This window comes from Filicampus tigris, chromosome 12 (assembly GCF_054856515.1).
Source record: "Filicampus tigris isolate MCC_2025a chromosome 12, RoL_Ftig_1.0, whole genome shotgun sequence".
NCBI lineage: Eukaryota > Metazoa > Chordata > Actinopteri > Syngnathiformes > Syngnathidae > Filicampus > Filicampus tigris.
The window spans coordinates 16,483,301-16,507,275 of NC_141228.1; the positions used below are offsets into that span (position 1 = coordinate 16,483,301).

The window sequence follows — 23,975 nt, forward strand, 5'->3', positions numbered from 1 at the left end:
CGAGGATAAGAATAATCCATAATGTTGTATCTAGGCCAAGCAATCAAGACGGCGTAAAATGCGAAGATGTTCCTCTATCTCCTCACGTTTACGTCTTCGACATACGCCCTACGTGTTTATCGCTGATGGGCTCCCTCCGTCATGAATTAATAACACAGTGAATAATACACGAGCTTCCTTTTAATGGATTGCGAGCGTGTTTGCCATTGTTGTGTGCTTAATGCTTGCGTGTAACATATTATCATGCTTGACTCTTGTTTTTTTTGTTGGTTTTTTTTTTTTGCTACAAATCCAACCTGCATAAACCCCCTTCAGCCACCTCTCTTGGAAATAATGAAAATAGACAGATTAAAGAACCTGTTTTTTTTTTTAAGTCACATTTAAACATTTGCAACTCATACAAGTGTAAAAATGAATGAGTTACGAAGGTGACACAGGTGTTATGCGGTTGGAATCAAAATAAGTGTGTGTGAAAACAAGTTAAGTCCTGCTAATAATATTCTTAACAGTTATGCAAGCTTATAAATAAGTTAACCACAACATTCTTAATGGGTGTAAAAAAAAAAAGGTTAATTATTGATTTATTTATTTAGTATGCAAAATTCTGAATGGTCACGCTAGTGTAAAAATAACAAACAAGAAATGTCACCAGTTGTTGATTATAATATTAAAGGTCACACAAGTGATAAAACACATACAGATCCGACCAAAATGTTAAGTTTTAAATTGTAATCAAAAAGAAAGAAAAGAAAAAAAATTATATATATATATATATATATATATATATATATATATATATATATATATATATATATATATATATATAATTTGATAAGTTTTCATTTTAATTTAATTGAATCTAATCCTATTTTATTTGAGGTAATTTTAATTGTACTTTATTGATTCAAAGTGTTAATGACAAAAATAAGAAAGAAGTTTAAATTTCATGAAATTGAATGTTGTTTTTTTAAAATTATTATTTACATTAATATCATTCATAATGGTCATGCAAATGTGAAAAGTGTTCAACTTTGTTAGTAACACTTTTATGGGGCATTTAAGTGTAAAACTAAAATTCACTTAAAATAACATTTTCAATGGCCACACAAGCGTAAAAAAAAGTTAAGCACTCCAGTCCTAATAAAATCCTTAACTATAATATACGGTAAGTGTGAAAACTAAGTTTGTGTCAAATGTCAATCGTGTACCGCTAAATGTAAAAATAAGTTAACTTCATTCTTTCTAAACATTCTAAATGGATACATGGCGTAAAAAACAAACAAGTTAACCACAGTTTACATTAAACTAGGTGTCCCCTCGAAGCAACAGAACCCCCCCCCCCAAAAAAAAAAACACATGTAGAGTTCATCTGTGAACTGAGGTCTCTACACGGCATGTTGACTTTTGCCTCCACTGTGTTAGCAAACATGTCCGAGCCGCCGATCCGCATGGTTGTTGACGGACGGAAGTAATTCAATTAGGTTCCCGCCATGTTTGTTTACCCGCATGGCGGCGCGGTGGTGAGTTAGCGACATGGCACAATGGGTTGGGGGGGGTATCAGCAGATGTTTCGTGTAGACCCCTTTGACCCTCTGTGGAGAAGTTCCATGCTCGCCATCTACTGAATGTGTGCGCAGCAGCTCGCTGGGGCGTAGACAGATACGGAAGCTTTTTTAGTTGTGGAAATAATGCAGGGACGAGAGTGGCGGTGGGGGTGCGTGGGGGGCGGCGGTGAGGCTTCATTAGCTCCGCGGAAGCTTGTTGAGCTGGAAAAAAAACCCAAAACATAAAAAAAAAAAAAAAAAGAAAAAAAACACAAAAGCTGCACTGCAGAGAACTCACGCTATGCAGAAGGACATCTTTCACTTTTTTAACGGCTGAGCCCTATTGAATTCTGTTGCCAACCAAAACAGCAGCACCTATCGATGCAGGTAAACAGTCCAATGTTCTTCTTGGACTCTCTTCTTAAAGATGAGCTTACATTATATTACGGTAAATACAATTAATGTTTCAGTAGACTGAAATGTTGTGTACGCCCATGCTTATGTTCTTTTGCTAACCAAAACAGCAGCCACTACCATTATAAGTAAACAGTGTCAAAAATGAAGTAAAGTGTGGAGTCTTAAAATGATTCCCTTCCTACTATTAAAGATTATTTTTCACTAGGGACGGTAATGCTGATTAGTGTTGCAGTAGACTCTAAAATGTGGTCACTCCGCAATGCTGTGTACGTCCATGCTTATGTTTCATTGCTAACCAAAACAAGAACACCTACAGAGCCACCTAAACAATCTCTCAGATAAATGAAGTTTGAAACTTATTTTAGGATTGTAGTTTTTAGCGCTCTATGTTGATTGGCTGGGAGGCATCACGTGGTTCTCTTGTCGGCGGCGTCCATTTTGAAGTGGAAGTTAACACATAATGGATGACCTGGTAATTATAGAAAGTTCACTGCATGGTTTTTAGGCCCTTTCACACATCACAGCTTTGTCACATCACAGACAATAACAATAAAAAAAAAAAAAATCTGAGCACTAAAGTCTTTATTTAAATGTTGATGCCGTCCCCCAGGCAGAAAAGCCTCCTTTTAATAAGCACTTGCGTAATAATAGATGGCGTTGCGGGGGCTGCGACATGCAGTTCAAGACCAGCCTTTGCCCCCCACTTTTTTCCCCATGCAAACTTTGTTTTCCCTGTGGCGTTTTAAAAAAAAAAAAAAAAAAAAAAAAAAAAAAAGAATAAAAAGGTCCTACTGTATATGCTTCTTTCCACATGGAGGAGATGATGCATCCACTAAGTGGCAGTGTTATTCCAGTCATGATGAACGCAGGCTGCACCTAAGTGTGGGCTCACATTTAGGAGAGAGTAAATACATGTGATGTTACAACATGCTTCTTGTGTAATGCAGGCCGCCGTGTCAAATGAGGGCATATTGACAAAATTGTTACATATACGGAAAGCCCTCACTAGGACCTTTAGTTTGAGGCGTGACTTTTAGTACTTTTGTGCAAATTGATATATGACCCTGCTAGTACTCAAATTTGACCTGGTGCAGGGTGTTTTGGGGTTATTATATCATCATGTAAAGTCAAAATTACAAAAGAATATCATTGGAAAGTCCCAATAAAGACCTTTAATTTCTTGCTAATTGTTTTATGACCCGGGCGGTCGACTGGTTAGCACATCCGCCTCACAGTTCAGAGGTCGTGGCTGCGGCCTCCCTGTGCGGAGTTTGCATGTTCTCCCCGTGCCTGCGTGGGTTTTCTCCGGGTACTCCGGTTTCCTCCCACATTCCAAAAACATGCGTGGTAAGTTGATTGGACTCTCTAAATTGCCCCTAGGTGTGATTGTGAGTGCGGATGTTTGTCTTTGTGTGCCCTGCGATTGGCTGGCAACCAGTTCAGGGTGTCCCCCGCCTACTGCCCAAAGACAGCTGGGATAGGCTCCAGCACGCCCCGCGACCCTTGTGAGGAGAAGCCGTATAGATAATGGATGGATGTTTTATGACCCCTTTCCATGTCAGATTTGACATGCCCTAAAAGATGAAGGTTTTTGCATCCAAAACATTTTTGGTTACATCGTCATATTTGAAATATTAATAACATAGTTACATATTCTGGAAAGCCCGAATTAATATATTTAATTTGATGCATGACTCCATGTGGTACATATCAAACTGATCTATGAACCCCAGGACTAGTTAAAATAGGCCCTTGGGCTGCATGTTTTTTGGTTACTAAGTCGTAATAGGACGCTGAATTGACATGGCTACAGAGCAGAAAAGTCCTCATCAAGACGTTTGGGAAGAAAAAAAAAAAAAGGTTGATAAATAAAATTGTGTCACTTAGCACCTTTAATTCATCGTCTCTGCTCAGGCTTTTAGGACTCGCAAATCAAAGGCAGCAATTTCCAGGGTACTTTTGCTTGCCAAAGTCAGTCTGCGCTCAAGGCTGCAGTGCAACAACATCACACTTTATGGTGAATTCTGTGCGTGGGTGCACTTGTGTGTGTGTGTGTGTGTGTGTGTGTGTGTGTGGAGGGTGCTTCCAGCTGCGTATCCACGGTGACACAGGAGGCCATAAAGCAACTAAGAGCTTCTTTCACAAAGACAGATTACGCAAAAGTGTCACATCAGACACGTAACAGAAGCCATGGTGTGTATCCACGTTGACACAGCATCACACAATCAAATAATTAGATAACATTAAAAAAAAAAAAAAAAACATCAGTATGCCCTCACGTGAATGTTAACTAAACAAAAAACATTATTTTTCTGGGAACAGAGTTATAAATCCATTTACAACAAAGTGCTAAGAGTCATACCACAAATTATAGGCAACGATGAGGGCTGTCCAGTCATGTAACTATGCTGTCAATATGTGTGTTGCCATTAGTATCATGAAATAATAACCAAAAGTCATGTAAATTTGACTCATTATAGGGTCATAAATCACATGTGAAAACCCACAGCGTAGTATATCTATTTGTAACAACCTAAATGGAGTCATACCTCATATCAGAAGTCTTTGTGATGATTTTGCAAATACTGGTTATTACTTTGTCAATATGCCCTCATATATTGACAATAAAGACAAAAAACATTCAACATTCCAGCTCAAATTTGACTACTCTCAGCCTCTACTCTACTCATACACATGGAGTGAGTCATGTCTAAAATTAAAGGTATTGATCAGAGCTGGGTATTTCCTAACCACCACGGCGTTCCGTCCTGCATATTTAATCGACCACGTGGTCCCGGTCCATCCCTCGTCGGCGACAGCCGGTCGGCGGCGGGAATGTAATCTTCACGTCACAAGCAGGAGCCGCACGAGCAGACACACAGCCGAACAAGGAAAAAATATCAAACAAAAACAACAGACAAACGCGCGGCATGGTGATCGGTGATTTAAAAACAATATGCGGCACATGTCATTGCATCTGTGGGACCGCAAGTTACACAACACTGTTTGATTTTTTATTTTTACCTTACTCTGCCACGTGTCAGGAATGCGGGACCTGCGTGTGCCGTGGTACAGGCAAAGTCCGTTCTCGACGTTGTTTGTCTGACTTGGACCGACCGGGACCACGTGGGTCGATTAAATATGCAGACGGGAAATAGGCGATGCCCAGCTCTGGTATTGACGATGCCTTTTCAGATCAGTCATTATTTGATCAATTTCAATATGTCTTAATGTCACCTCCCAAAAACACAAAAACGTAGATCATGTTGTAAAATTTGACAAGTAACACGGTCATAAATCAATCTGCAACAAAACACACGGAGTAACAACTGAAATTGAAGGTCTTGATGAGGCCTTTTCAGATATAGTATGTCATTTTTAGGATTACAATAAGACCTTTTATGATGATATAACCCCACCAAGACAGAAAACAAACAAACCAATATCATGTAGCCAAATTTAACTAGTAACATGGTCATAAATCAATTCACATTAAACCACACGTACTCATACCTAAAATCAAAGATCTTGGTGAGGTCGTTCAACATCTGTTATCTCTTAGCTCTTATGATGATGTAACCTGCACGCCCCCCCCACACACACACACATCTCAAAATCATGGAGTCAAACATGACTGATTGATGACCGATTTAAGATTTATGGTCAAAAATGAATTTGCACTGACTCATATGGAGTCATACCTCAAATTAAACATCTTGATTTGGGCTTTCTATATTTGTTGCTGTTTTGTCATTACGCACTGAGATGCTGGTGTAATAAGCAGGAAACGTACAAAATTGACTCGCTACTGGGTCATGAAAACAATTGCAACAAATCATATCCATCGAGTCAGACCTCAAAATAAATGGCGTAATGTGAGCCTCTTAGATGTATTATTACATTGTCAATATGACTATGTATAGCAAATACCATTCAACCTGCTGTTTGCCATTTTATTATTTTATTTTTTTTAAACACCAAAAGGAGCCTCACTCACTCACTGCACTCATTAGCTGCAGGTGACAAATACGAATAGAATATTCCTGGAAAACCTCCCCAGCACCTGACGGAAAAGCCTCGGCTGCAATTCACCTTAAATAGGGTGTCAAGGTTGAGCCGAGGCTACTTAGAGAAAAAAGAAAAAAAATGAACTGTAATTTAGGACACCGGGTCAGGGGTGAAGCGAGCGTTCAGGTAGTCATCCAAACAAACAACAACGTGGACGGGGAGGAGGAGGAGTGTGCCAGTTCACAGATTTGTCATGCAATGCCTGCAGGGAGACAGTGCATTTTCTGCTCGGCCTCCAAATCACTTTCTGCTCTGCCGAACCAGCGCACACAGCCGCGTGTGTGATGTATCCAGCCTGATTGCTCCCCCGTCATCATTAACAGTCTTTAAAAAAAAAAAAAATTTAAAAAAAAAAAAAAAAAAAACCTCAATTCCACCTGTGTGTTTTGTTTTTTTGTTTTGACTTGCGGATAATTTTTTGTTTTCTGGATTCTTCAATTGTACAAGGTAATGGTTGTCATGAATAACTGGCAACAGGAGCGATAGCATTAATATTATATACAATGATGCCTTGCGATATTTAATCCGTTCTGCGATGACACTTGCATCTCAAATTTGTTTCAGCCTCAGCCTCACCCAAAAACCAGACACAAGAAAATAGCGAATTGCGAAAGTCTAATTGATGTCCATTAGAAATTATTTTGGGGGGGGCGAGGGGAAACGTACAAAAAAAACCTTTCAATGCCATCCATTTTCAAAAAGTACAACCTATTGAGTGCGAGCCAATTTGGTGCATTCTGCCTGATCTTTCAAGGCTCACTGAATATTGTGTTTTATAACTGTGTAAACACAGAAACTACCAAATGAAAGATTGGGCTCTCTTCTTTCATCACACAAACAGATTTTTTTCTACTTTATTTTTTCATTTTTATTTTTTTTTAGTAATCAGTAGTAGAACATGGGCAGGTTCTTCCAAATCACTTATTTTGGACCAAAAAAAAAAACTGCTCTTTTGTTAAAAGAAGTATTTTATGCACAACAACTTTGCTTCTAATAATTTTTGCTTTCGTGGCCCCTCAAACATCTCAACAGTCCTTTTCTTCTATAAAATACCAACAACAACAATGTAATTGTGCTTTTCATGGCAAAATGACATATTTACAATCACCAGTGCAACAATTTTACATTCGACAAAATTTACAAGCTATTTGCACGCTATTTAGAAGTAGTAGTAGTAGTAGTAATTAGTAGTGTGTGCGCGCATGCGTGTGTATGTTTGCACATGTGCATGTACGTACATTACCTCATCGCTTCTACTTCTAAATTTAAATCATCTCTGTCATCTTTTCTCTCTTTTGTGTCATTCTTAGTGGTAGATTTAACATGACAAACGCTTTGATAAAGTTGCTTTTAACGGTCACACTTTTAAAGCTCCTCCGTTTCCGCCTTCCATTGATACACGGTGAGCTCACCCAAAAGAGACCCAATGCTGCCATCTTCTGACACCGTCAGCACCGGTATGTACTTAAATTGTATGCCCTTGCATGCAAGGATTTTTTTTTTTTTTTCACTCTGGATTATTTCTAGACTTCTAGGGGATGTACATTGCAGCATGTCAAATAGTTATTGTGATCGCACATTTCACCTGTTCCTCTCAATAACCACCACCTTTGCACAATAGAAATAAGTAGAACAACTAGAAATAATCCATCGGAGTAAAAGAAAAAAAAAAAGTCCACAGCATGTACTGTCGCACATGCACACATAGATCCAATAAATGTATCGTTCCCATTGACAGTTATTTTCAATAGTTGATTTAACAAGTAGGCAAGCTCAGTCACGCATGCATATAATGTATACGTCACATAATTACTGCTTCTTTTTGCTTTGCTCAACAAAATTTTCTGTGTGAAAGCAGAGTTGGTTTGTGTATGTGCGTGAGAATGATGGTTCCCCCTTGATACACCCACAGTGTCACTTCCCAGCGTTCCCCTTTCAGCTTGTCTCTTATGGAGGGAATGAAAGTTAATTTGAGGTAGCGAGGCGAGGAAATGAGTGAAGGCTCGCTCGAAAATGTCCAAAAGAAGAAAAAAAAAAAAAAAAAGAAAAAACATTCCCGCCTTCCTGAAGTGAAGCGAGCATCTGGATTATTAAAGCGAAAAAAATAAAAAATAAAAAAAAAAGTTCATTTCCACCTGCGTGTTGATTCGCTAGCGTTAGCGTAGCTTGTTTGGAGGGGAAAAAGCAGGATGTTCGGCGACTACTAAGAATAGCTCGGCTGACCCACTTTTTCAATTGGGCTGTGTGTTATTGTGCAAAAGGAGAGATCACAGTAGACTGTGCAAGTAGACCTTGTTGACTCTGTGGATTATTTCCAGACGTTCTGTTTATTTCTATTGTGCGAGTTTGAGATCATGAATAACTGGCGAGGAAACATTGCGTGACAGTAATTGTACGACACGTCTCCATTGCGAGCGTGACCAAGTGGCGTGCCGTGGACTTTTTTTTTTTCCACACTTGCGGATTATGTTTAATCGTTCTGTTTATTTCTATTGTGCAAAGTGGGGGTTATCATGAATCGTGAGCGGTCGCATTAAACCTTGACACATATCGTATCGAACGCATGTTTGAGGTACAAGCACTGTATGGTGCCAGTGAAGTCAACTCACGTCACAGCAAGCAGCAGTTTTCCAGATTGAAAAAAGAGGCTTCAGCCTGTTTACTTCCACTCCCAGTTGAAGTTTTACCGTCAGATTTCATGTAAAAGAAAGAGAATTTCACATCAGGGAACTTGAAACAACTTTGCCTTAAAGTCGTCTAGCTTAATGCTGACACATGATGGGAAACACTATAGATGCGCTAACGGATAGCAACGGTATCACAGCCTTTTAGCAATTTATATTTGAACAAAAACAGTGGAACAACACATGTAGACTGACAGAATTTAACAATACTTACGGGGACGTAATCTTGAACCTCTGCGAGTCATATTATTGCATCTTAATGACGAGCTGAGACCGTTTCCGTATTCCCGTCTATTTTATATTGCCCCCAGGTGGCCAAGGCGTACATAACAGGAGCAACACGATGTCCACTGAATGGAAGAAAAACCTGTTTCTTTACATTCTGTTTAATTATGTCTTTACGATATGTTTTTATAAAGTACAATAATACACATTGTTATTTCGTAACACTATCGTGCCACCTGCCGCAGTGGAAATAAGCAGAACGACTCGAAATAATTTCGCATCCAAGACGTACTCAACCCTGTGCGCGTAATGCACCGTACGTCTAACGACACAACACATTTATCTTATATTGCAACGATGCCAATGTGGGATAGAAACAAACACAACAGATAAAAAAATAAATAATAATTGTAGCAAAATAAGGCGTCGTCAAAGAGCTGTGTAAAAAGCTGGGCACCCGCTCCCCCCTCCCCATCACACCCATCGTGACACCTTCTCATCAATGAATGACAAGTTCCGCGATTTGAGGCTGGGAAAGAGAAAGGAAGCATTGCTTCTATGGCAACGGAACATCGCTTAAATGAAGACAAACAAGCGGCCTCTGAACCTCCACCTACACTCACATGCACACACGTTAACTTTGTAGCTGATTGCCAAAGGCTGCGCTTAAATAGGTCGCGCCTGGGAATCATTGTATTAAGCGCCGTAAATAGAAATAAACAGCGGAACAATAACGGCGCGTCGGCATCTTTTTGGAGGGCTCTGCCAAAAAAAAAAGCAAAAGGAAAGGTCCGCGGGGAAGTGTCATTTATTTTTTTTTACTCATCTTTTTCGTGTGAAAAGCGTCAAGAAAAGCCAATTATGAGCAGACAGACGAGGGCGTGATAACATTGTTGGCTAAATGAACTCTTATGAATGAGGCAGATAAGACCAGGACACACCACTTAACGCACGTCAATGACCTTTTGTGAAGAGTGGCTGATTATAGAAGCTGAAAGGAAGTGAGCAGTCAAAGACAGGAAGTCAATTTGCAGGCTACTCCAGCATGTGCAGAAGGTTTCACTCAAAGGAAGTTGGATCCTCCTCTTTATGTTTGTGCTTTGATTGACAGTACCCCCCCAAACCAGGGGTGGAAAAACGTGTGCTCAAGGGCCATGTTTGATTTTTAAAATGTACAAATGGGCCTGGTCATTTGTAAATTAGGTAAAAATATATATGATATATTTTATCAGGCAAGGAAAGCCTAATAGAACATCTGGGGTTAATCTAAAGGCACAGGCAGGTGTGAACTGAATCCCATTTAATATGCGTTTGAATGTTGTTGGTTAATTTTGAACACAGCCACATCCGAAGTTTGTAACTAAGTATCTGCAACCAATTAACTGTAACTAAGCGCTGTAAGCAAGTAACTACAGCAAGGATTCGGGAAAAGCAGACTAAAACCGCTGAACTTTATTTGGAAAATTCTTATGAGAGTCGGAAGTTCCACATTGTCTATCTGTCCTCTAAGTATGTGTTTACAAAGGTTTTTAAGTTAATGAAAAACTAACAAAATAACTATAACTCAAATTGAAAAAAAAATTGCAAGTGAAATAATAACGAAAATGGTATTTAAAAAAAAAAAATTAAACTCAAACTACTGTTCAATCTTGTGACCTTTCAGGGTTCATTTTAAATGGATTCATTTTGGCTTTGATGAACATCCGTACTGATGAAGTTGTAGTTTACTTTACCGCACAATACTTTTTTTTTTTTTTTTTTTAAATCTTGCACTCGACAAACACTTCATATAATTAAAAGAAAAAACAAAAACTAATACGACTTTGTAATAAAAACTAACAAACTTGCTCTAAAACCAACATAAAAGTAAGTGAATGCAAAAAAGAAAAAAAGTCCAAATGAAATGAAAACTGAGTCGAATGAACGATCCCAAACTATAATGCGAACCCTGTTGTCTATTTATCTGCGTTGTCTGGTGCAAGTTCCCTGAGTGAGGTTTTCTTAAATGTTGGAGCAGATGGCTGGCAAGACGCGGCGAGGTAAAAATAAAAAGCGTGTGCGTGCGGCTTGAGAGCTCTGAATGCCATCCACCCGTCATCCTATTCACCCATCCACTCGTCATCCTTTTCAACCATCTACTCGTCATCCTTTATCTCCCCTGGGATGGCCGCCCGCCAGGGAGGCTGAAGCCAATACACGTAGCCAAAAACAAACAACGCACAATCATGATTGACACCCGTGTCGTCATTACTCCTTGTGTACTGACTTCCACTTTGTATCGCCTTGTTTCTTTCGCATTACCATGTCAGTGTCAAGTTGCTGCTAACCACTTCCTGTGACGTCATCTTACAACCTTCCTCTCTATTTTATCTCCTTCCCTAGCACTTCCTCTCTGCTTCATGTGACTTGGAAGTATCTCCTGTCAGTGTCAAGTTTCTGCTAATCACACTTCCTGCCTGCTTCATGTTACTCCCAAGTACTTCCTATCAGTTATCAGGGCCCGCAAGCTCACAGGGCCCATGCATGACAGGTCCCCGTTTTGTAGGATGCGTTCATGTATAATGGTAAATTTATACAATATAATGATAAAATGCGCCGTGTGGGCCCCCAAACTTTTTTTTTTTTTTTTTTTGCCACGGACCGGTTTATACAAGTCTATACCGTTCGCGGCCCGGCCCCGTAACTATTCACCGTCAGCGGGGAGGGGGGCTGGGGTGCGAGTGGTGCCCAATACGTCTGTTTGTTTTACTCATTTGCTAGCGATATTAGCAATATTAGCGTTACGCGATGGAGATGCTAGCTTGTCTTGTTTTGTTTTATGATAATAAAGCCAATCTAACACATGCCGCGCTGCCACCTGTACTGCTTTATTAAACTTATATCAACTTACTGCACCTCACATAGAACAACGCAACATATCACTCACCCGTAATATGAGCCAATCACATTCGTGTGCACTTCAGGGACCACTCGGAAAATATAAAGTCCAATAATATTACAGTGAATTTAACAACGGAGACAACTTGCGTTCACCGTCAGCGCGGGGGTGGGGGGTGGTTGTCGTGTATGTGTGTGTGTGTGTGTGTGTGGGGGGGGGTTTGCCGCAGCCCGGTCCAAAGTGGCCCGCATCTCGCGGTAAAGTGACTTTCATAAGGCCCCATCGAGAATGCTCCGCCCCCTCTGTGCTGATACCTACGCTCCGCCCCCGTACCCGGATGTTGTTCTTGTCTGCTAGCTTAAACCAAGAATGCATCAATTGGGTACATATGAAGCCTTGGCGAGTTCAGGAGACCCTACTCTGTTTTCTTCATACTGATAAACGACCCTTGTTGATAAGCACTTCCTGTCTAATTTGTTACTATTAAATGCTTCCCGTCCACGTCACATTATTTCCAAGCACTTCCTGCCTGCTTCCCATCAATGTTTCCTGGGAACAGGAGCGGAAGATTTCAGGCCTTGTCGTCCTCCCGTGTCAAGTCAAAGTCTTGCACATAAGAGAGCTGACAACTACACGCTACGCCACGTGATTATTTCTACTGCTTTGACTCTTTCCGTGCCAGCTCGCAGTCGTCCTTTACGCTCTTAAATCTTAATGGTTTCTTCAAATGCGAGCGGGTATCACTCACACATTTCCCGCCCGAGGTGCAACATTCCGAGATGTAAATCCGAGGCTAACCCGCAATTTAGGCTCCCGCCGGCCCTACGCGTGTGTGTAAATGCGCGTGCGTTGCGCGATATCGAGCGTGCCACGCAAAAAGCCAGACCGCGGACGCCATCTGCAAAACGACTTCCAGCGTGTACGTCGTGAATCATTGACGAGCGGCGCGGAACAAAAACACGCGTGGCCGGCGAGCAACGAGGAGGCTAATGCTAAAAACACGGAGAGTGCGGTTCACCTCAAAAGGGTTGATTAAACTTTAAGAGGGGATGACTTGAGGAGGGGGGGGGGGGGGCGTTTAATCAGGATAACATGTTTAACTCAGAGCCTCAAAGGAAGTGTTGAGGTCCTGTGCGGTTTACATTGCTCTTAAGAACGTCATGTTGGTTCAACACACGTGCTGTCTTCTGCTTTATATTAGTATTCTGCTCCTACATATAATGATATTAGGGGGGGGAGGGTTGTGCAAATGTGAGTCCTCCGCCATTTTGAGAGCAGCACGAAATGCATCTTGGGCTATTTTCCCAGCCAAGTCTTCACAAGTAACCAACCGAAGCATGCTTGGTTTAAGAGCTAGCAGACCAGAACAACATTTGGGTATCGCGTGCATTCTTGGTTTGTGCGTACTTCCGATTGGAACGGGACTTGGACCGCAACTGATGACGTTTCACAAGAGCACAAGGACAAACGAACAGAGACGAAAGCGAATTGAGAAACGGCTCCTGCTCCTAAGCACTTTTCTGGTTGCTTGATTTTGCTCCAAAGCATGTCCTGCGGGTTTCATGTTGCTCTTAAGCACTTTGCGTGCTTTACATTCCTCTGAATCACGATGTGTAGCTTTTACTTTGCTCCGCGTTACATTGCTCATGAGCACTTCCTTTCTTTATGTTGCGCCTGATCACTTCCTATTTGCTTTGCATTACTCTGAATCATGACTTGTAGGTTTCCTTCTGTTGCAGGCGCATCTACTACTCTACCCTCAGCGTCTTTTTCGGCACACTTTCCGGCTGCGTTACATCACTCCAAAGCACTTTGCGTCTACTCTAGACGACGCTAAAGCATTTCCTGATACCTTTAGATTGTTCCATAACGCTTCCCGTCAAATTCGATGTTTTCTCAACACATCCAATCTGCTTCATATGTTTGGGAAGCTATTGCGGCCTGCTTTGCGTGACACCAAAGCGCTTTGCGCCTGACTCATATTGCTCCCTCGTACGTGGCTAGTCTGGAACACTTCATGTCATCCGTGACGGACTTTCAGGAAATCATTTCACTTTTCAGACGATTAGCTAGATAGACAGACATTAAGATACTGTTGATAAAATGACCTCTATACCACAGTAATATGAGTACAACTAGTGCAAAGTGTAATATTATTGACATTGACATATTACGATAATGAATACACCCATATGTACAGTGTATATAACTGCTAATATGCATAATCCGCATCATAGTTTTGTTAAAACTTTTACACAGTAAGATAATAATAAAATGTATTAATGACATATGTACATAGTCACGTTCTGCAGTCATATTTGAACAATAGGTGCAAATTGAATAAGAATTATTATTACGTGTAAGATTATTTTTATTTAAAAAAATATATGTATTAGGAAAAAAAAAAAATCAATTTCCCGGTTGTGCAGCATGTTGATGATAAAACATTTGTTCCCAATGTGACAGTAGCTGATGTTGCGTTAATCCAGTGCATAGACTAAAGTCAATGATAGTACACACAACCTGTGACATTCAGCTGTTAACACGCGCGCACACACTGGCGAACCTTGCACTGCTAATCCAGCAAATCCTCCCCAACGCACACAAACACTCACGCTGGCGCACATGCACGCACGCGCACACACATTTCCTCTCCTCCCAAATCCCCTTAATCACAGCCGCTTGATCCCCGACAAAAAACAGCCCGCATAAATCAGCCGGGGATAAGATGAGACCTCAGCCAGGGTGAGACGACATGAGGAGCAGGGGGAATACGTTTTTTTTTTTTTTTTTTTTTTTGAAGGAATACATCAAGTGACATTTGGGCATTTATCACCTGAAAATAAGAATGGACAAATTGTGAAATTCACTAAAACAGCAGTGGTACGACAAGAAGATACAACTTAATTCAATGGTTCCCAAACCATGAGAGTGCATTAAAAAAAAAAGTGGAATTGAAACTTTTGATATGCTCTGCCACTTTAAATGTATATAATTAAATGCATAAATGGTTTAATTGATCCTTTTTATAATCAAAAAAAGATGGAAAAAAACATCATTTCGCACAAAGATCATTTATTAGAAATGTATTTATTTTTTGGGAAATAGCGAAAGTAAGAAATGAACGAAAGATTAAGATTATACATATTTTCTGAAGCTCTAAATTGTATTTACAAATGTTTTAAACATAATGATCACTTGTTTTTACCATCTTTTTTTATTTAAAAAATATTGGTCCATTGTTTTTTTCACCTCATAAAAAAAGTTACTTGATTAAATGCTTGACTTTTTCAAAATTATATTCTACCAACTAATATTATTTTAAAATGTATTTGAAAATAACAATGGTTTGTCAATTAACCACGTGACGTTTTTTTTTTTCTGTCATCCATAAGGAATTCATTTTATAAAATGAAATGACTGTTTAGTAAAAAATACTAAAAACTAAAAAATACTAAATAATAATTGGTTTGTAAATTGATTTGATTGAAATTGATGTTTTAATAAATATTTCATTTTACTTAAAATAAAATTAAAATAACTGAAAAATAAATATTTAACTGATTAGGTCACGTAGAGTTAAAATAATAAAATAAAAATAGTGCAATGATTCTTCCTGTGTGGCTAAGAGCTAACAAAAGTCATGTGAGTTTTGGCTGTTTTCGGCTTGGACGAGTATATTAGCAAAAGAACGGAGAGGGACCCTTGCTGTGAATAATTCATCACTCTGGTCTTTGTTGTGTGTCCAAAGGATTCATTTAAAAAAATAAAAATAAGAATAATAATTGTAGCTCCACTCATGATCAAATAATTGTCTGTCAAGGGAATTAAAACAAAAACATTAAAAGTTTGGGGTAATGTCAAGAAACAAAGACATCCATTTCAATAGCTTTGCACTCATGAAATCACTGGGCCATATTACGGATGAGAACAGTCAATTAAATGTCGTGTGGCAAAATTGCTATTCATGCTGGGACTTGTATTAATATATACGCACCACTAATAGACTCATTGACTTGAGTGTGCACATATTTACATTTAACACATCTAGCAGTGCAGCTGGAGTTCAGCCCAATTATCATTAACAGTTGATAACAGCAAATCTGAATGCAAATCAAGAAACTTTTCAAAAACAATTTTCATCATGACTTATTGTCACATGAAGAAATGATATTAATCACAGACACGCTCAGGAAATTTAGTTCATGCTAATGCTCAGCTGACGGAAGTGGTTAGAATAATAGCTAATAGTGCTTAACATACAGGGTAATATCGATGCGAGAAGAGTTAAGTAGAAGGGCAAAAATAATGACTAAAATGGTGGCTAATGTAAAGGCTAACGGGAGTGTCTAATATAGTGACTATTAAAGTGGCGGAATAATAGTGGCTAGCAGTGAATAAAGTACCGGCTAATAACGGAGCTAAAATAATTACTAAGATAGCAGCTAAAATGGCTACAGAGGTGGCTAACATAGCCGTTAAAGGCCCTGGTAGACCAAACCGACGTCGGCGGTCGTGAAGCGTCGTGGCATCTGAATGCGCCGTCTGTTTGGTGTAGTGGCCACCGTCGTAGTGTCGTAACCCGTCTGTAAGCGTCTTGGGGCCGTTTACGTATGTTGAATCGGCGTCGCCAGTCGTGACAATTGGTCACACTGATTGGCTGTTAGCTAGCAAACCAGCGCTCGGAGCACCAACGGGAAGTGACAAATGCGGAAAAAACAGCGAGCACGCCTCCGCTGCCTTAATCTCTTTACAAGTACAAGAGCGAGGGTTGACAATGTAAGTATTTCACAATACTGTGTCAAGAACGTGATGGTTTACTTCGCGTGGGAGTTCATCGTGAGCGAAGAATATAGCTGAAAGCCTTGTTTACGTTTTTATAGTCGTTTTAAACTCACTCATTGCCATCCCTCCAATTGACATGTTTCTTTGACATCCATACCTGTCAATGGCTATTAGACGTCTCGATGAAGTGAGGACATCGATGAGCATCGTCTCATTTCTCCCAAATATTTCTACCCCTTCCCGCCTCGCTTTTTTGTCATTCTGAAATAGGGGTGGGCAATTCCGCCCCTCGAGGACCAGTATCCTGCCTGTTTTCCATCCCTCCCTGCTGGAACACACCTGATTCAAATGATCATATAATCAGCAAGGTCTGCAGAAGCTGGAGAACGATCCTGATCATTTGAATCAGGTGGGTTGCACCAGGGTGACATAGAAAACATGCAGGATACTGGCCCTCGAGGGCCGGAATCGCCCACCCCTGTTCTGAAAAGAACCACCACACGTGGGACCACATTTACTTCCGTTAACACTGTGCCACGTGATGTCGTGATTTGTGCGCACGCGTGTCACATCACGGACATGTTTCGTTCTTCTCAGAAGTCACATTTGTTTTTGTAATGTGAACAATAACATAAAAAGATTGGATTTAAGAAAAGGGCATCATGCCCTGCAGTGTGAACGTAGCCTAAGAGAGTGGCTAAAATAATGGCTAATGTAAGAGCTAATAAGCATGTCACATGTAACATGGCTAATCTAGTCACTAACAAAGTGGCTAAAAAAAAAGGGTACAGCAGCTACTAGCATCGTCAAAATAGCAGAAAATAAAGTGGCAATAAATGGCTAATATAATGGATAAATGAGTGGCTAAATAGCTGAACTATTGGCTTATAAAGACGGTAAATAGTAGCTAGAATAAAAATACACAGAGTGGTTAAAATGCTGGCTAATATAGAAGAGAAAATATTAGAAAATAGATTGTCTAGAGTAGTATCTAATATAAATCTGACTATATACTTTTGGTGTAAGGATCATTTATCTAGCTGACCTTTGTCTGGCCTGCTGCACTCTCTCATTGAGAGTGATCCTCGTAGCGCTTGAGTAGTGCACGAGGAGCGAGCGCTGTCTGCTTGATATTCATGGCGGAAGCGTCGTGAGGATCCGGGATAAGTCCTCAGACTTTAGCGACTTACGCGCGGGAGCGCTACGGAAAGGTAACGCGGTTCTCATGATTTAAGGAGCTCTTTTGAGGCGGCACCTTGCGACCTCGAGGCTAAGAAAAAGAAAAAGAAAAACTCACTTTCACTTTTCAACCTTGTCATTCTCGCACGGAACTGTTAAAACTAAGAACATACGGGAATGAATGGAACAGCATTCTGGTTTCCTTGACAGCTAGACACACTTTTTGCTAATTGTAAATTGCAGGTGCTTGTTGTTTGCTCTCAAACTCAGCTTGCAGCAAACGAAAGTGATGTCATTCATGCTGCCGTCGTGACATCTTTGATCCCAGTGCCCTCATACTGGTCAGAGGAAATTTCAATCTTGCTCCTCTCTCTCTGATCTCTTAACAGCTTCAAACAACATGTGCATCAGAATCAAATTCTGCACCTCTTGAGTGTGAAGTGCCAATGTGAAGGGAGCTATGGCAGGGCTCCAGACCGCCCCAAAATGGGGCAATTTGCTCCTAAAATTTGAGACAGTGCAAATAATTTTTTCAACTACTTGTGACGGTGCGACTAGTGAAGTTGCTCATTTGAAAAAAAATACTATTCTTAAATATTTTTGTTGCTGACAGACTTCTGCTCCACATTTCAACCCATTTATCAGTAATATAGTGAAAATTATTGGAGTGAAAATTTACTTCACAAGTCGACTTAGTATGTGTCCCTAAATTATTTATTGGAACCCCTAAAATCTCAGGTTAGTGGCCACTGTGATCCTGGTTAAAAAAAATAAAATTAAAATAAGTTAGTCTGGAGTCCTGAGCTATGGTGTATTTTGACTGGAGAGGAAGGACTTACAAGGTTATTTATGATTGTATTACTTTAGGTGTGTCACCACAGTGAACAGTTTATTTGTACTTTCTTTTATTTTGCCTTTTTTCGCCTTCTGTCTGCAGCTAGGTCTGCATTGTAAATCTGCTATCAATTTCCTGACTTGGACAAACAAAAGCTAAATAAAGGCATGTGCTAACAGAAGACTAACTAACATGCTAGCAAAGATCTCAGATGACAATAGCTAACATACTCATAGATGAAAAGCTAAAAACTTCAAGACAAGCTAACATGCCAAGCTGTAACCGCTTTGCACCCCCCCCCCCCCCGGCTCCTTTCACCTACTCGTGACCTACTGTTTCACCCCCCTTTCGTTCTGATGCAGGCCCCTTGCCCTCTGACCTTTCACCCCGCATCCCCACACCACTTCTTGCAGAATAATTCAGCGTACGGCAAGATGTTCAAGCAGGATAAAAAATTAAAAAAAAGCCAGCAGAGAAAGGGAGAAAGTGGAGTCACGGCGGGATATTTATGCAGAGGAAGGGACTGTATGAAGGGAGGGGGTGATGTGCTGTGTGTTGGCCAGGGGGCGCATCACTCATCAATTTGTTTGTAAACAACAGATTTATGCGCACTAAAGCGAGCGGAGAGCCGTCGGCGACTTAAGCGCAGCACGCGAACGCATGAACAACGAGCTCAGCGCTTTTTGGCCTGCAGCCCGTCAAGCCAAGGAACAAGAAAAAAAGGAAAAGAAAAGATGACCAGGAAATCTCCAGTCATGCTAGCACGGCAACGACGACTAAAACACATACAGAAACATGGCATGACTGAATATTACCCAATACAAGTGGAAGAAAAAGCTAAAATGCAAACAAAATAAAAGTTAACACACTAACTTTGACAATGGTAAAAAAGCTAAAAGAAGACAAGCTAATATCCGAACCATGACCAACAGTGAAAAAGGTAACAAAAGAAGAGCTAACGTACTAACAAAGAACTGATAGGGCAAGCACGATGAATTCATTCACTGCCGTTGACATATTTATTTGTCTTTTCACAGTCCAGCCATTCAATACCAGGAACTTATTTGTATTTTTTCTCAATTTTTTTCAAACGTTAGGGTAAAAGAGGGTCTGGCAGTGACTGAGTTAAAAAAAGCTAACACAGTAAAAGGAGACTCACATGCTAATTAGCCGCTAACAGAAAAAGCTAACGCAAGACAAGCTTAGCTAACAAAGATGTAGTTGATAAGTTTAGCACACTTAAAGAGGCCAAGCTAAGTGGGAAAAAAACCAAGACAGAAGAAAAACTAACATGCTAACTATTATCTTGTTTGGAAAAGCTAACAGCCGCTCACAGCAGGCAAGCTAACAGGCTCACAACCAACAACAACAAATAGTGGATGCAGTTGCATTTTTTTATTATTACAGAAGGAAAAAACAAAACAAAATCAAACATACAGTATGGTTGCGTTTCAGGCGGCCATCTTCTTTGTTTACTTTGGTCACAAAGGGGCAAAGGCACTTTTTTTAAACAAAAAGACAGCAAGCTAACAACACAATGGCATTAAAAACATGATTTACGTTAAATTTTAAAAAATAATCGCTTTACATCGTATATTATGTGCTAACCATTTAGCGCTAGCGTCAAATGTTTGGACTTGCGGGAAACGATAAGAATCTGTGAGCGTGTCGTACACTTGGGAATCAAAAAAAAAAAAAGTTTCCCACCAAAAAACTAGAATTCTCGCTGTGTTTCTGCTAATTAAGATAGGCTGAATTTAATATCTATTATGAAATGTCCACTGCAAATCTCTGGTATGCCTTGCTGAGCACAATGGGGAGAAATGATAAGAAAGAATGAGATTGTTGTACACATGGTAGTCAAACTACAACGCTCCCCCAGTTAGCCCTCTTTATGGTAATCTATACAAGCTGCAGCTTCAAACATGCTCAAATTATATTCTGTTATCTTGTCGTAGGCTTGAAATGTCTGCAGCTAGTTGCTATATAGCCTAGCTTAGCATAATGGTGATAATCTGCCAGCGTGTCGTACACTTGGGATTCAAACTTGAACACTATCAGTAAGCTTCATGCTAAGTTAGGCTACTTGTAGCTTCTATCATGATCTAAGAATAAATCGTCTGCTGATTAGCCTTGCTCAGTAAAACTGCGGGAAATGAGAAGTCGGGAAAAATACTGACAAACGCGCACACAGTTGGTAGCGTTAGGTGGTGGCGTACCGACGGTGAAAGAAAGTGATGGCGATGCCCTGCTCTGTACACGTGAAAAAAAAGCCCTTAACCCATAAAAATTCTGATAAAGTGTCCATGCGACTGACATTAGCCATGTAAGTGGCAACATTTCTAATAATATGTAAACAAAGAGAAAGTTGCATATTTTTTCTGCATAGGAGGAATAATAGTTCATAAAGAGGCACGAAGGCTACAACGTGAGATTATGTTAGTGGAATGTTAGCATGATTTTGATCGGTAAACATGATAAAGAAAACGTTGGAATGGTCACAAATAGCGAAAAAGTTGACATCTATTGGCGCATTAGCCTGTATGCTAATCTGTATGCTAAACTATGATAACTGTATCTTTGAAAATGTGCCTAAGGCAGGCTACATTGCTTATTACCATAGCTCATCATGAAAAGTGGGAAATGCCAACAATCTGCTGGCTAACTAGATTTCATCACAATCTTGGGTTGTCGTACAGTTTGGAGTCAAGACTATAGCTGTCTCACGGTTATTTTTTTTTAATGTTACGGCTAATGACAGCGTTGATCACAATTTAAGAACGTGTCCACAGCTAGTCACTAAGCAGCCTAGTTTAGCATGAAGGCGATAAATGCTAAAAATCTGCAAGCGTGTTGTTGGGAATCAAAATTGATTTTACTCCCTTGTTAACTGTCTTTATGCTAACTTATAGGCTAACTGTTGCTAGGCTAACATGCTCTTCGGTACATTTTGTGTAAATTTGTCATTTGAGTTTCTAGTAATTTATGTTCACAGGTAGTCACTGATTAGCCTCTTTTAGTGAGTCAAATTTAATTTATTTACCAGTTAGCCATCTTCATGCTAAGCCACACTAACTGTATTATACCGTGATGCTAGTATTACAACAATGTAGTTAGTATATATGTTTATCCAAGTACGCGAGGAAAAGCACGTGAGGAAGGAAGAACTAAGTGAGCACAAAAAGAGGAGGAAACGATTGGTTGCCCTTTCAGAGGTCAGTGGTGGCCTTGGCGGAGAGCGCCTGGATGCGTCCCGTGTTACAGTTCTTGCACAGGACGTGTCCATCCAGAGGGTAACAGCCCTGGTTGTCACCTTCAGACAGCAGAGAGCCACAGTCCTGTACGCAAAACACACACAATGTTAGCTTGCTAACACATGTTCGAGTAGGCTCTTAGATGAGACAGGCTAAATGGTGAACACCGCAACATTTTTCATGAGCTACTGTTTGAATCAATGTTAAACTATGCTACTTTGACTAGATGTTTTTGCTAAGCTAGGCTAAATGTTTCATCTAACAACTTGGTCTAAGATACATTTGAGCTAATTTGAGTTTTGAATAAGCAAATGTCAGCAGCTAGTCACCGATTAGATCTTTCAGTTAGCATGAAGGTGAGTCATTCATGCTACGGTAGGCTAACTATAGCTTCTAACGTGCTCTAACGTTCATGTTGGCTAATTTTCTAATTTGAGTTTCTAATGCAAAAAGATCACTGTACTGGCGTAGTATAGTATAAAAGTGTACTATATAGGGTGTCGTGTGCTGTGGGTGTGGCCTTTATGTAGTGTAGTGAGTACGTATGATGAAGTATTCGTACGTACCTCACAGCGGTAACAGTGGACGTGGAAGTCTCTGTCCAGAGCCACAATACGAACCGTCTCCTCCTGACCGGGAGCGGGCATGATAGGTTCAGAACACACGCAGCAGCGGGGTGCAAACTTCCTGCTCAGCCACAACAACACAAACAACGAAGACAAACATCATCTGCATCATACTACTACTATTAACAATGTATGATGTATGTACGACTACTACTTGTGTTCATCTTTCTCCTCTTCCTCCTACTAATAGTAGCACTACTAAATCTATAACTGTTACTACTACTACCGCTTGTAAAAACCAAGCTACTAATAGTAGTTAGTCCTACAACCACTACTTCGATGAACTACAACAACAACAAGACTTGGAAACATTCTACAGGGTCGGCGATAAATAAAATACTTATTTAATCATGTACAACCGTTTTGGTGAGTTCAAAGTTATCTTACCATAACTCTCTTGTAATGATACATGTGTGGATGTTAGCTAAATGTTCCCGTCGTAGCTCGGTGGAAATGATGTGTACTAAGCGCACAATTTTATTAATTTGATTTATATGGACACATTTATTTGCTTTACGCGACAGAGACAACTTGGATTCCGAGAGAGGGTGGGGGGGTGACTTATACTCCAGTGCGACTTATATATGTTTTTTTCTTCTGTCACTTAATTTCCTAAATTTCAACGAAAAGAAAACAGAAGTTATGGTGTTCGGTCCCAGTGGCTCGTTTCCATCCCACCCTGTTGACCTGGGCCCCCTGTCTTCACATCCAAAGCCAACAGTCTCAAACTTGAGTTTTAAAATGGACAGTGATCTTAAGTCGGACCAGCAAATCAGAGCTGTTGTAAAGTGGAGCTTCTTTCACCTTAGACAGCTGGCTAAGGTAAAGCCCCTCCTTTCCCATCAGCACTTCATGTCATCCGTGCCTTTGTTACATCTCGGCTAGATTACCGCAATGCACTTTATTTTGGAGTCAGCCAGTCCTCCCTCAAACGTCTCCAGTTGGTCCAAAATGCTGCTGCCCGCCTTTTCTGTCGCTGGTCCTTCCCTCTGGAATGACCTCCCATTGGTTGTTAGGCAAGCCCCCTCTCTGTCCATTTTTAAAACCCAGTTGAAGACACATTTCTTTCTCTGGCTTTTGATCAGACCTGAATTTTTCGTCTCTTTTCTGGTATCAATTGTATATGGTGTTTTATGTCAATGTATTGGCTATATTTATTTATACTTCATATATTATTTATGTCTATATTTATTAATACATGTACCACAGCCTTTTATTGTTTTATTGTATTGTAAAGTGCTTTGTTACAGCCTGAGCAGTTATGAAATGCGCTATATAAATAAAATGGTATTGTATGAATACTACTCCAACTGCTACTACTCCGAGTACCACTACTACTACTACTACTTCTACCCATACACTATTATTTCCATTAACTTCTTGTAACTAATACTAGTATCCCTTCTTCTACCACTAGTCCTTCTACTGATTTTTACTTCTTTTAGTACTTATTCTTCTACGTTCACTAATATTATTACAG

General features: G+C 40.1%; 1 protein-coding gene and 1 long non-coding RNA gene across 7 annotated transcripts in view; one reads left to right on the forward strand and one right to left on the reverse strand.

Annotated features, from left to right (window-relative positions):
• Positions 1 to 23,975, forward strand: part of LOC147138732 (uncharacterized) — a 43,468-nt gene that overhangs the window by 2,638 nt on the left and 16,855 nt on the right. The gene's annotated exons all lie outside the window — the stretch shown is intronic.
• Positions 19,996 to 23,975, reverse strand: part of lpp (LIM domain containing preferred translocation partner in lipoma) — a 116,172-nt gene continuing 112,192 nt past the window's right edge. For all 6 annotated transcript variants that reach the window (XM_086046237.1, XM_086046233.1, XM_086046235.1 and 3 more), the window contains 2 exons: positions 22,436 to 22,556; positions 19,996 to 21,953 (listed from right to left, as the gene is read on the reverse strand). In XM_086046237.1, the coding sequence (XP_085902363.1) occupies positions 21,825 to 21,953; positions 22,436 to 22,556 (250 nt within the window). In that variant the 3' untranslated portion in view covers positions 19,996 to 21,824. The remainder of the gene's footprint in view (positions 21,954 to 22,435; positions 22,557 to 23,975) is intronic.